General features: G+C 45.7%; 1 protein-coding gene across 1 annotated transcript in view; it reads left to right on the forward strand.

Moving 5' to 3' along the window:
* LOC106595389 (unconventional myosin-XVI) overlaps nt 1–14,769 on the forward strand; it is a 255,328-nt gene that overhangs the window by 49,728 nt on the left and 190,831 nt on the right. The window contains exons 3-4 of the mRNA XM_082969131.1: nt 4,107–4,177; nt 5,287–5,430. Of these exons, the coding sequence (XP_082825257.1) occupies nt 4,107–4,177; nt 5,287–5,430 (215 nt within the window). The remainder of the gene's footprint in view (nt 1–4,106; nt 4,178–5,286; nt 5,431–14,769) is intronic.

Genomic DNA, 14,769 nt, shown 5'->3' on the forward strand with positions numbered 1-14,769 from the left:
ATTATCAGGAAAAAGCAGAGATTGGTTGGTTGATCAGTGAGGTCCTTACAGTATAGGAATATGACCTAGAGAGAAATGAATGGAGCAGCCTGCAAAGGTACTTTGAGGATCTAACTGACTAATAAGTGGTCCCACTGATTCTACTGAAACACACACTGCATGGTCAAACTCTACTGCAGTACTACTGTTAAATTACTGTTACGCTGGTGCTATGTCCTAGCTCAGCTTGACATGTATCTGCCCTAACCAGCTGACGGTGTGTGTGTGTGTGTGTGTGTGTGTGTGTGTGTGTGTGTGTGTGTGTGTGTGTGTGTGTGTGTGTGTGTGTGTGTGTGTGTGTGTGTGTGTGTGTGTCTGCGTGTGTGTGTGCATGCGTGCGTGCGTGTGTGTGTCTGCATGTGTGTGCATGTGTGTGCACGTTTGAGCATGTGTGATCATTAAAAACACATTTGTTTAGATAACGACCACTTAGGTTAAGCGACCCCATAGGGTTCATAACTATGGTTCATAGGATGGAAATGGTATGATCACCATGGTAATTACAGTGGTTATTACCCTCACTGCTAACAGCTCTGGTTAAATTATTGTTTAAGAGAGTCAGTGAGTTAGTGTGCGTGTGTCTGCGGCTTGCATGACATAGTAGTTCGGTGTTTTGCTGAGGTAAGGTCTCCCAATGTTTATTCAGCATCCATCTTGGCTTGTCACTGTTGTTGAGGAAAAATGTCTACAGCCCTCTCTCTCTCTGTCCATCTCTCTCAATTCCTCATGCTCTTTGTCTTTTCATCTCCTCCTTTTCTCCCTCTCAATATAATCATTATTGCTTTGGTTGGGAGTGGTTGGGAGTGGTTGGGAGTGGTTTGGGAGTGGTTGGGAGTGGGTTGGGATTGATTTAGGATTGATTTAGGAGTGGTTTGGGAGTGGTTGGGAGTGGTGGGAGTGTGTTGGGAGTGGTTTGGAGTGGTTGGGAGTGATTTGGGATTGGTTTGGGATTAATTTAGGAGTGGTTTGGGAGTAGTTGGGAGTGGTTTGGGATTGGTTTAGGAGTGGTTTGGAATGTTTTGGGAGTGGTTTGGAGTGGTTTGGGAGTGGATGGGAGTGGTTTGGGAGTGGTTTGGAGTGGTTGGGAGTGGTTTGGAGTGGTTGGGAGTGGTTTGGGAGTGGTTTGGGAGTGGATGGGAGTGGTTTGGGAGTGGTTTGGAGTGGTGGGAGTGTGTTGGGAGTGGTTGGGAGTGGTTTGGGATTGGTTTAGGAGTGGTTTGGAATGTTTTGGGAGTGGTTTGGAGTGGTTTGGGAGTGGTTTGGGAGTGGTTTGGAGTGGTTGGGAGTGGTTTGGAGTGGTTGGGAGTGGTTTGGGAGTAGTTGGGAGTGGTTTGGGAGTAGTTGGGAGTGGTTTAGGAGTAGTTGGGAGTTGTTGGGAGTGGTTTGGAGTGGTTTGGGAGTGGTTTGGGAGTGGATGGGAGTGGTTTGGGAGTGGTTTGGAGTGGTTGGGAGTGGTTTGGGAGTAGTTGGGAGTGGTTTAGGAGTAGTTGGGAGTTGTTGGGAGTGGTTTGGAGTGGTTTGGGAGTGGTTTGGGAGTGGTTTGGGAGTGGTTGGGCCAGATTTGTGTGTCTTTGATTAAAGGATCAACAGTTCAGTGTTGCTTTTTCAATAGAGTACAGCTTTTTGTAAAGCAGATCAATGTCTGTGTGAGTACAGTAGAATAAATGAGAGCTGAGCAGAATGGCCAGTTCTGTGTCAGTGTGTGGCGCATGATGTAGATACTATATTTGTAGTGCAGATCTGTGTCAGTGTGTTAGTGCAGTGCACTCTGGGTTAGTAGAGCTGATGTATTCTGATGTGATGTGAGGGAGTGAGCCATTGTATCCAGGCAGATACTCCACCTCTCACAACTGCTACTGTTATGTTAGTGAGCTCATACACTCTGATACACTCTGACTGACTGACTGACTGACTGACTGACTGACTGACTGACTGACTGACTGACTGACTGATAACTGACTAACTGACGACTGACTGATGTCTGACTGACACTGACTGATGACTGACTGACTGATAACTGACTGACTGACCTAGTGATGACTGACTGACTGATAACTGATGACTGACTGACTGATAACTGATGACTGACTGACTGATAACTGATGACTGACTGACTGACTGATGACTGACTGACTGATAACTGATGACTGACTGACCTACTGATGACTGACTGACTGATAACTGATGACTGACTGACTGATAACTGATGACTGACTGACTGATAACTGATGACTGACCTACTGATGACTGACTGACGACTGATAACTGACTGACTGATGACTGATAACTGACTGACTGACTGACTGACTGACGACTAATAACTGACTGACTGATAACTGATGACAGACTGACTGACTGACTGACTGATGTCTGACTGATGACCGACTGCTTGATAACCGACTGACTGACTGATGACTAACTGATAACTGACTGACTGACTGACTTATAACTGACTGACTGATGACTGATAACTGACTGATTGATGACTGATAACTGACTGACTGATGACTGACTGATGACTGACTGACTGATAACTGATGATGACTGACTGACTGATGACTGACTGATTGATGACTGACTGATAACTGACTTATGACTGACGGCTGATAACTGACTGACTGATGACTGACTGATGACTGATGACTAATAACTGATGACTGTCTGACTGATGACTGACTGACTGATGACTGACGGATGACTGACTGACAACTGACCGATAACTGACTGACAGAGGACTAATGCCTGAATGACTGACTGATGACTGACTGATGACTGACTGATAACGGACTCACTGATGTCTGACTGACGACTGATGACTGACTGACGACTGATGACTGACTGACTGATAAGTGACTGACTGATAGCTGACTGACCGATGACTGCCTGACTGATGACTGCCTGCTGACTGACTGACTGACTGACAACTGGCTGACTGATAACTAACTGATGACTGACTGATGACTGAAAACTGATTGACTGAAAACTGATGACTGACTGATATCTGACTGATGACCAACTGACTGACTGATGACTGACTGAGTGGCTGATAACAGACATACTGATAACTGACTGACGACTGATAACTGACTGACTGATGACTGATAACTGACCGACAACTGACAAACTGACTGACTGACTGATGGCTGACTGATAACTGACTGACTGATGACTGACTGATGACTGACTGATGACTGACTGACTGATAACTGACTGACTGATTACTAATGACTGATTGATTGCCTGAACACTGACTGTCTGATGACTGACTGTCTGACTGACTGACTGACTGATGACTTACTGATAACTGATGACTGACTGATAACTGACTGATATCTGATTGACTGATGACTGACTGATGACAGATGACTGATAACTGACTGACTGACAACTGATAACTGACTGACTGATAACTGACCAACAACTGACAACCTGACTGACTGACTGACTGACTGATGGCTGACTGACTGATGACTGACTGATGACTGACTGATGATTGACTGACTGACTGATGACTAACTGACTGACAACTGACTGACTGATGACTAATGACTGATTGATTGCCTGAACACTGACTGTCTGATGACTGACTGTCTGACTGTCTGATGACTGACTGATAACTGATGACTGACTGACTGATGACTAATGACTGACTGATCACTGACTGCCTGATGACTGCCTGCCTGATAAGTGAGTGACTAATGACTGACTGACCACTGGCTGACTGATAACTGACTGACTCCTCAAGGGCACGCAGAGTACAAGCCACACACAGGGCATTATACTGGAGTGCAGGAAGCTGTAGTGTGTGTGTGTGTGTGTGTGAGTATGCGTGTGCATGTGCATGCATTTACAAGTGCAGGTTTATTGGAAAAATACACTGTTTGCGAGTTTTTCCAATAGCGCTTCATTTCAGGTAATATTGTTTATCTGTTATTTTCTACTTCGGCTGTCTATCTTCCTGTCTATCTTTGTTGTTACTACATCCACATGGGTTCACATACTAGGCGTTTGTGGTTTATAAGTGTGTAATATATAAACTAATATTGCTCTCTCTTTCTATGTTGCAGTGCTGTGTCTGCTGAAGGAGGGAGCTGACCCCAACACTCCTATCTCCTCGGGAGGTTCTCTTCTACACCTGGTAAGAACACACACACACGGCCAACTCCAGACATAAGCAACAGAAGCCTCCTCAGTCAGTGTCTCAACTTACTATTAACAGTTGGAATAGTAGAATACAACAGATGCAGTTTAGAACTGTGATTGTGCATCAGCAGTTTATCTCTTGTTATGTAACTAATTTGCTGACAATTAGCCATGTACATTTTTTGATCGTTAGTTAGTCTAGCCAACTATCTAACTTTTTTGTTTTTGTAATCATGGCCAAAGACTGACCGGGCACGCAGGGCACATTCCCAGGGGCCCTGACCTCCAGGGTCCCCCATTGATTTTGTTAGCCACTCTCACTCAGATATCATATTAACTTGGCATACATCATGGCAAAATGTGTTGAATTGTAGGAAATTAGCTTTAAATGGGAATAATTAAGAATTCAGACAATGTGTCTTTGTTCCTAAATCCCTCTGACTCGTTGTTGGACTGTCTGTCAACGTGCGCACCTCTCTCACTCAGGGACCTAGATCTCGTTCTAGCTCTCGTTCTACCTCGCTCTCCCTGAGTGAGAGAGGTTTGCACGTTGACAGACAGTCCAACAACGAGTCAGAGATTAAATGTGATGTTTTTCCCCTTTAAAACGGCAAAATGTTCTCTCCACCCCATGGCGAAATTGGTAGAATTGTAGAAAATGTACATTTTTCACTCTGGCATCAAAAGGGGGGGGGGGGGCACTAAAATGTATCGCTGTGAGGAGGAGGGCTCCCCAACCAAATCTCGCTTAGGGCACCGAAAAGGCTAAAGCCGGCCCTGCACACACACACGCGCACACACACACACACACACACAAACACATCCACCTATTGTTTTTCACTATTTAGATTGTTCCCATACTGTACACATTATGATAATAAAATATTATAGCCACCATGGTGATATGAGTTTTGATTAAATGTACTGTATTATACATTTCATCCATGTATGCAAAGAAAAATTGAATGTTCACTGGACGGTAGAACATTTAACTAACCATGCCTCAGCAGAAATTGTACTATAATTGAAAAACAATCAACAATTTCAATTTCTCCCTTTCTCTCTCTCTTCATCTGTCTCTCTCTCTCTCTCTCTATCCCATAGTGTGCTCGCCATGACAACGTGTTTGCTGCAGAGGTTTTGATTGAGCGAGGGCTTAACGTCAACCAGCAGGATGAGGACCTCTGGACAGCCCTGCACGTGGCATGTGTGTGTGACCACGCCGACATGGTGCTGCTGCTATTGCTGGTGAGAAACGCACACACACACACACACACACACACACACACACACACACACACACACACACACACACACACACACACACACACACACACACGTTAGCATCACAACATCATAATAATATTTTCCTATGGTGTCAGTCCAGAGGGGTTTGGGTCAGGTCTGGTGTTCTGCAGTATTAGACTATCAGAGGGGTTTGGGTCAGGTCTGGTGTTCTGCAGTATTAGACTATCAGAGGGGTTTGGATCAGGTCTGGTGTTCTGCAGTATTAGACTATCAGAGGGGTTTGGGTCAGATCTGGTGTTCTGCAGTATTAGACTATCAGAAGGGTTTGGGTCAGATCTGGTGTTCTGCAGTATTAGACTATCAGAGGGGTTTGGGTCAGGTCTGGTGTTCTGCAATATTAGACTATCAGAGGGGTTTGGATCAGGTCTGGTGTTCTGCAGTATTAGACTATCAGAGGGGTTTGGATCAGGTCTGGTGTTCTGCAGTATTAGACTATCAGAGGGGTTTGGGTCAGGTCTGGTGTTCTGCAGTATTAGACTATCAGAAGGGTTTGGGTCAGGTCTGGTGTTCTGCAGTATTAGACTATCAGAGGGGTTTGGGTCAGGTCTGGTGTTCTGCAGTATTAGACTATCAGAAGGGTTTGGGTCAGGTCTGGTGTTCTGCAGTATTAGACTATCAGAGGGCTTTGGGTCAGGTCTGGTGTTCTGCAGTATTAGACTATCAGAGGGGTTTGGATCAGGTCTGGTGTTCTGCAGTATTAGACTATCAGAGGGGTTTGGATCAGGTCTGGTGTTCTGCAGTATTAGACTATCAGAGGGGTTTGGGTCAGGTCTGGTGTTCTGCAGTATTAGACTATCAGAAGGGTTTGGGTCAGGTCTGGTGTTCTGCAGTATTAGACTATCGAGGGGGGACAGGCGGGCGCGTTTGCCGAGGGGGGGTCAGGTCTGGTGTTCTGCAGTATTAGACTATCAGAGGGGTTTGGATCAGGTCTGGTGTTCTGCAGTATTAGACTATCGAGGGGGCAGGCGGGTTCTGCGTGCATCAGAGGGGGGTCGTCTGGTGTTCTGCAGTATTAGACTATCAGAAGGGTTTGGGTCAGGTCTGGTGTTCTGCAGTATTAGACTATCAGAGGGGTTTGGGTCAGGTCTGGTGTTCTGCAGTATTAGACTATCAGAAGGGTTTGGGTCAGGTCTGGTGTTCTGCAGTATTAGACTATCAGAAGGCTTTGGGTCAGATCTGGTGTTCTGCAGTATTAGACTATCAGAGGGGTTTGGGTCAGGTCTGGTGTTCTGCAGTATTAGACTATCAGAGGGGTTTGGGTCAGGTCTGGTGTTCTGCAGTACTAGACTATCAGAGGGGTTTGGGTCAGGTCTGGTGTTCTGCAGTATTAGACTATCAGAGGGGTTTGGGTCAGGTCTGGTGTTCTGCAGTATTAGACTATCAGAAGGGTTTGGGTCAGGTCTGGTGTTCTGCAGTATTAGACTATAAGAGGGGTTTGGTCAGGTCTGGTGTTCTGCAGTATTAGACTATCAAAGGGGTTTGGGTCAGGTCTGGTGTTCTGCAGTATTAGACTATCAGAAGGGTTTGGGTCAGGTCTGGTGTTCTGCAGTATTAGACTATCAGAGGGGTTTGGATCAGGTCTGGTGTTCTGCAGTATTAGACTATCAGAAGGGTTTGGGTCAGATCTGGTGTTCTGCAGTATTAGACTATCAGAGGGGTTTGGGTCAGGTCTGGTGTTCTGCAGTATTAGACTATCAGAGGGGTTTGGGTCAGGTCTGGTGTTCTGCAGTATTAGACTATCAAAGGGGTTTGGGTCAGGTCTGGTGTTCTGCAGTATTAGACTATCAGAGGGGTTTGGGTCAGGTCTGGTGTTCTGCAGTACTAGACTATCAGATTAGTTTGGGTCAGGTCTGGTGTTCTGCAGTATTAGGTCCAGTGTGAGACAGGAGCAGCTGTGGAGTAGGGGACAGGAGCATGCAAAAGTGGCGGGATGGAGGGTGGGCTATGTTTGGCTTGGTGTTAGGTCCTATTCTGGTTCTGCTGATTGGATCCGGTGTGGTAGGGTGGCAACAGAACCTGTATGGTGGGGTGGGCATGAGTGACACTCAGAGAGGATGTTGCAGTAGTTGAAGAGCTGCCGGAAAGAGAGAAAGAGAGAGAGTTTGTCTGTGTATTCATCCCCTCTGCATCTCTTCCTCTTTCTTTCAGAGCAGGGTTTGATTTACTGAAAGCAGCGCTGCATGTAGGCAGCCCAGTCAGTGGGCCTGTGTGTGATATAGTTAGGCCAAACACTACTCCTGCCAAGGAGACCCCTGAAAATAGATACAGTATGCAGCGCTCTGCAGGAGGAGAGAGAGAGAAGGGCGGGGAAGAGGGAGAAAGAGGAAGAGTTTATTTTACCTCTCCACGGGAGGCAGTGACTAAATTTCTTCCGTTCACTTTCAACTGAGACCCACTTCCTAGTTAATGAGGTCACATCTACAGTACCTGTCAGCCAGAGGAGGGAGGGAGGGAGGGAGGGAGGGAGGGAGGGAGGGAGGGAGGGAGGGAGGGAGGGAGGGAGGGAGGGAGGGAGGGAGGAGGGAGGGAGGGAGGGAGGGGAGAGAGAGACACAGAGAGAGAGAGACACAGAGAGAGAGATGGGGGTTGAATAATGGTGAGCCAATTCAAAAAGAGAGCGAGAGACAGTCAGAGGGAGAGAAAGTTAGGGTGAGAGAGCGGTAAGGAGGGTGTGGGACAGATAGAGTTCAAGTTTAAACATGTTATTAATGATTACACGCCTCTTCAGCTTCCCTCTGGTGAATTGTGAGGGAAGATTTATTCCATTTAAAATAGTGTGTGTTTCTACTCATTTGTGTGTGCGACTGTGCGTGAGTAGATGTGTGTATATTTTGCGTGTGTGTGTGTGTATGTACATGTGTGTGTTCCTCAGACTAAGATAACGTAAAGGCAGTAGCTGAGTAAAAATAGCAACCTTCTTAAAGATGCATTTGCTTTCTGTCCTTTCCTTCATTCTTCTCCAGCACAGAGTCTGTCAATGCACTCTGCTGTGATTTACATTTAGCACACGCTGTTATCCAAACTGACTTAAAAGAGCAATTAGGGTTAAATGCCTTGCTCAAGGGCACATCGACAGATTTTTCACCTAGTCGGCCCAGGGTTTTGAACCAACCTTTCAGTTACTGGCCCAACTCTCTTAACCCGAGGCTACCTGCCGCCCCGTGATCAGAAACAAGACTCCTATCAGGGAATTAAATGGGAGAATTTGGTGGCAATTCCTATGTAACTGCTAATAAACATACGCTGAGTGTACAAAACATTAAGAACACCTTCCTAATATTGAGTTGCACCTTTTGCCCTTAAAACAGCCTCAATTCTACAGGGATGCTGGCCCATGTTGACTCTAATGCTTCCCACAGTTGTGTCAAGTTGGCTGGATGTCCTTTGGGTGGTGGACCATTCTTGACACACACAGGAAATTGAAAACCCAGCAGCGTTGCAGTTCTTGACACAAACCACCGCGCCTGGCCTGCCACCTACTACCATGCCCTTTTTAAAGACACTGAAATCTTTTGTCTTGTCTATTCACCCTCTGAATGGCACAGATACACAATCCATGTGAATTATAATGCATTATAAAAATGTTATAGAATAGATGTACTTGAAATACATTGTTTATACTAGGAAGGGTTACCTGGAATTTCTCAAAGAATGTGCTGGCTCTACAATGGGGGAATGAAGCATTTTCAGAGTGATTTACTATAACAAAATGTTAGACAGGCTTGTCTTTGATTGTCATTCCCTTCGTCTCATTCTCCATTCATTCCTCTCCTCCTCCTCTCCATCGCTGTCCTTGGGTTTCCATCTCTCCCTTTTTAATGGAGGACTGCATTTGTGCTGACGGAAATTCACAAAAGGAAGCGACACAGAGGAAGAAGAGCGGGATGCCTCGTCCGGACCTGAAGAAGGCAACTAGGAAAGCTGCCGTTACCGTCAATATTACTCGCCAACGTGCAATCATTGGACAATAAACTAGACGAGGTACGATCACGAATATCCTACCAACGGGACATCAAAAACTGTAATATCCTATGTTTCACGGAATCATGGCTGAATGACGACATGGATATTCAGCTAGCGGGATACACGCTGCACCGGCAAGATAGAACAGCACACTCCGGTAAGATGAGGGGGGGGGGGGGGGGGGGGTCTGTGCATATTTGTAAACAACAGCTGGTGCAAGAAATCTAAGGAAGTCTCTAGATTTTTCTCGCCTGAAGTAGAGTATATTGTGATAAATTGCAGGCCACACTACTTGCCTAGAGAGTTTTCAGCTATACTTTTCGTGGCTGTTTATTTACCACCACAGTCAGATGCCAGCACTAAGACCGCATTCAGCCAGCTGTATAAGGAAATAAGCAAACAGGAAACCACTCACCCAGAGGCGGCGCTCCTAGTGGCCAGAGACTTTAATGCAGGGAAACTTAAATGTGCAACCAGAGAGAAAAAAATTCTAGATCACCTGTACTCCACACACAGAGACACGTACAAAGCTCTCCCTCGCCCTCCATTTGGTAAATCCGACCACAACTCTATCCTCCTGATTCCTGCTTACAAGCTAAAATTAAAGCAGGAAACACCAGTGACTCGGTCTATAAAAAAAATGGTTAGATGAAGCAGATGCTCAACTACAGGACTGTTTTGCTATCACAGACTGGAACGTGTTCCGGGATTCTTCCGATGACATTGAGGAATACACCACATCAGTCACTGGCTTTATCAATAAGTGCATTGAGGACGTCGTCCCCACAGTGACTGTACGTACATACCCCAACCAGAAGCCATGGATTACAGGCAACATTCGCATTGAGCTAAAGGGTAGAGCTGCCACTTTCAAGGTGCGGGAGTCTAACCCGGAAGCTTACAAGAAATCCCGCTATGCCCTGCGACGAACCATCAAACAGGCAAAGCGTCAATACAGGGCTAAGATTGAATCATTCAACACCGGCTCCGACGCTCGCCGGATGTGGCAGGGCTTGCAAACTATTACAGACTACAAAGGGAAGCACAGCCGCGAGCTGCCCAGTGACACGAGCCTACCAGATGAGCTAAATCACTTCTATGCTCGCTTCGAGGCAAGCAACACTGAGGCATGCATGAGAGCATTAGCCGTTCCGGACGACTGTGTGATCACGCTCTCCGTAGCCGACGTGAGTAAGAACTTTATACCGGTCAACATTCACAAGGCTGCGGAGCCAGATGTGTTACCAGGACGTGTGCTCCGGGCATGTGCTGACCAACTGGCAGGTGTCTTCACTGACATTTTCAACATGTCCCTGATTGAGTCTGGAATACCAACATGCTTCAAGCAGACCACCATAGTTCCTGTGCCCAAGCTGCCTAAATGACTACAGACCCATAGCTCTCACGGCCGTAGCCATGAAGTGCTTTGAAAGGCTGGTCATGGCTCACATCAACACCATTATCCCAGAAACCCTAGACCCACTCCAATTTGCATACCACCCAAACAGATCCACAGATGACGCAATCTCTATTGCACTCCACACTGCCCTTTCCCACCTGGACAAAAGGAACACCTATGTGAGAATGCTATTCATTGACTACAGCTCAGCTTTCAACACCATAGTACCCTCAAAGCTCATCACTAAGCTAAGGAACCTGGGACTAAACACCTCCCTCTGCAACTGGATCCTGGATTTCCTGACGGGCCGCCCCCAGGTGGTGAGGGTAGGTAGCAACACATCTGCCATGCTGATCATCAACACTGGAGCTCCCCAGGGGTGCGTGCTCAATCCCCTCCTGTACTCCCTGTTCACCCATGACTGCATGGCCAGGCACAACTCCAACACCATCATTAAGTTTGCTGATGACACAACAGTGGTAGGCCTGATCACCGACAACGACGAGACAGCCTATAGGGAGGTCAGAGCCCTGGCCGGGTGGTGCCAGAGTAACAACCCATCCCTCAACGTAACCAAGACTAAGGAGATGATTGCGGGCTACAGGAAAAGGAGCACCGAGCACGTCCCCATTCTCATCGATGGGGCTGTAGTGGAGCAGGTTGAGAGCTTCAGATTCCTTGGTGTCCACATCAACAACAAATGAGAATGGTCCAAACACACCAAGACAGTCGTGAAGAGGGCACGACAAAGCCTATTCCCCCTGAGGAAAGTAAAAAGATTTGGCATGGGTCCTGAGATCCACAAATGGTTCTACAGCTGCAACATCGAGAGCATCCTGACCGGTTGCATCACTGCCTGTTACGGCAATTGCTCGGCCTCCGACCGCAAGGCACTTCAGAGGGTAGTGCGTACGGCCCAGTACATCACTGGGGCAAAGCTGCCTGCCATCCAGGACCTCTACACCAGGCGGTGTCAGAGGAAGTCCCTGAAAATTGTCAAAGACCCCAGCCACCCCAGTCATAGACTGTTCTCTCTAGTACCGCATGGCAAGCGGTACCGGAGTGCCAAGTCTAGGACAAAAAGGCTTCTCAACAGTTTTTACCCCCAAGCCATAAGACATTCCCAACCCTGTTCCCAATCCCATTCCAAACCCCCATTCCCAGCTCTGGGTACTGCTCTGTCTCCAAACATCTTTCTGCCAGGATTTATCCTCTCTGTGTGACTGGTGAAGCCTCAGCCAGAGGAGTGGAGGGGGTTTTAGTCATTGGTTATAAAACTATGATAGGAGCCTATAGGCAACAGTAGAGTAGTGTTGCTGCATGCTAAACCTATCTGCCTCATATTAAATGTATGAGTCGGTTTAAATTCATTATAATGAGGGAGTTATAGTGAGTTATTTCCTTCAATGTATTGGTCATTCATTTACAGCTCTTTCATGTTGATTCCCCATGAGAATAATGATCCTCTATGATCAAATAGCCCTTAACCACAATGGCAACTATGAAGAAACGACATGATTGCTACTCTAGATGTAGGCCTAGACTGTAGAAGCCATCTCCGTCTATGGCGTCACTATAGTTCCCTATTCAGAGCCTAGATTCCATCGTGGCATCGCTGGTCCGTTATCATATCAGATTTAATTTCACTGTGTCAATTAGTTTCTCCTGATTTGCATGGCTAACAAGGCCCATGCAGGCAGCAATGAGATAAGCGATTGCCGATTAGCGGCTAATTGGCAGGTTGTCCTCATTCTGTAGTAATGTCTCCCAGCAGAAATGGTGAGTTCTATTCCCTAGGCACCAAACGGAAAAACACGGGACGAAACTAGGAGATACTAATTGAACTTGTCCAATAAAAAATGGTTGTTTTAGTTTTCCATTGCACAACGTTTTGAATTGTTTCAGTTGCGTGCCCTAACGATCCCTACCATGATCTCAGTTTTCTCTGTTATGCTTTGCATTCTGAAAAGTTGGAAGGCGGGGCCTGTCTCTGTCTCGTCTGTCTGGAGTGCTCCTCTGATGTGTCATGCTGAGTTGTTAATCGACCTCACTAACACACTTGTTCTGAAAGTTTTGAGTGAACCTTGAAGTTTGTGCTTACTGTTGTGCTGGGTTTTGATAGTACGCCTTACAGAAGTCATCTTAATATTACTGGCTTCCTTAATTCCTCATGGCTTAAGATGAGAGATTGTGATTAATTGGTTCTCCTGAGAACTTCTATTGTTATGAAACTTCCTTTTAGATTGGTTTAGAATCTTATAATTCCCTGTGAAACTATAGTAGAAGACTGACCCACTTTTGGCAATCCAATACTTTTGTCTTTAAATACCTAACGACATTACCCTTGTCTGAACTCTGGTAAAATAGTGGAACCTACAGTATCTTCTTCTGTCTTGGATTTGACTTCTTCCCTCAATCTGAAAACGATGATATAATTTGGCTTAGCGTAAGCGAGTTCTAGTTCATATAGGTGGTGATGGTGGATCACTCCTAGAGTGTGTAGGTAGTCCATTCTAATCTCATTCATTTAGGGACATGTAAGGGTTTTAGTTCCTCTCCAGGGAGCTAATGTCTCTAAAGCCATCTAGTGGAAACCCCATCCGAGGGGACAATCCCACCAAGTCCTCTTTTTTGTTGTTGGTATGGATCCTAATGCGGTTGCCGTAGTAACACCTATTATGACACGGGCGTGTTGCGGCGTTAACCGATTCCTGTCGCCAGGTCAACGAACACTGATCCATCATAATGCTGTGGTGAGTTCGGAGCGTGTCAAGGTCAGAGGTCAGCTTGTTAACCCCTTGCTGCACGCTTGGCACCCGGGAGACAATAGGATGCTGTTTGTTTCTACGTGTCAGCAGTTACTATCTGCAGTCAGACAGATGATGCTCTATCTGGATTGATGGGATGGCAGACACCAAAGGCTCCCTGTACTGAGATATAGTAGTCATATCATGTCAAATCATTTACTTTAATACATTGTATCTAACATTGTTGTTATTACAAACAAGGATTACATTAGGATTAAGTTGAGGTGGTCAAACTCATACTATTCTTTGTATTATTTTATATTCGACTGGCGGCTGGTGCTTTATTTTCACATCTGTTGATGGTGTAGTTGTCTTTAACTGCATGATTGACTGCCAAGTTTGACATGATAGATATAAGCTAGGTAAAAAATATGATGAATCATACTGTAACCTGGGCAGCAGGTAGCCTAGTGGTTAGAGCGTTGGGCCAATAACCGAAAGGTTGCCCCCTGATTCAAACATGATCTGAATGTCAGCACAACTGGACAGTTTTATCTCTTGTCATATCCCCACAACGTTCCCACAACCTAATGAAACATTCTTGGAACTTTTAAAGAACAGAAAAAAATATTCTGGGAACATTATTTTAACATCAGGTGAATGTTTTTTGCACCCTAAAAGAAGTATTGCAAAACGATCCACACAACTGGACAGTTTTTGTTTTTTGGGAACATATATTTTGTGATATCACCACGATGTTCCCATCAGACTGTTCCCACAACCTAATGGAACATTATGGGAACCTTTCAAGAAAAATACCAACTGTGTTCTGGGAATGTTTTTGTAACATTGGGTGAATGTTTTTTGCACCCTAAAATAAACATTATAGAATCATCCGCACAACTGGACAGTTTTTGTGTTTTGGGAACATAACTTTTCTGATGTCCCCACAATGTTCTCACTAGACTCTTCCCACAATCTAATGAAAGATTCTGGGAACCTTTAAAAAACCTTTTAAATGTGTTCTAGGAACGTTCTTACAACATTCTATAATCATCCTCACGACTGGACAGTTTTTGTGTTATAAGAACATTTGCGGCAACCTAACGAATGTTCTAGGAACTTTCACATAACTAATTTTGGTTTGCTGGGTACCCTACTGTAGTAGTC

This window comes from Salmo salar, chromosome 25 (assembly GCF_965601325.2).
Source record: "Salmo salar chromosome 25, fSalSal1, whole genome shotgun sequence".
Lineage (NCBI taxonomy): Eukaryota > Metazoa > Chordata > Actinopteri > Salmoniformes > Salmonidae > Salmo > Salmo salar.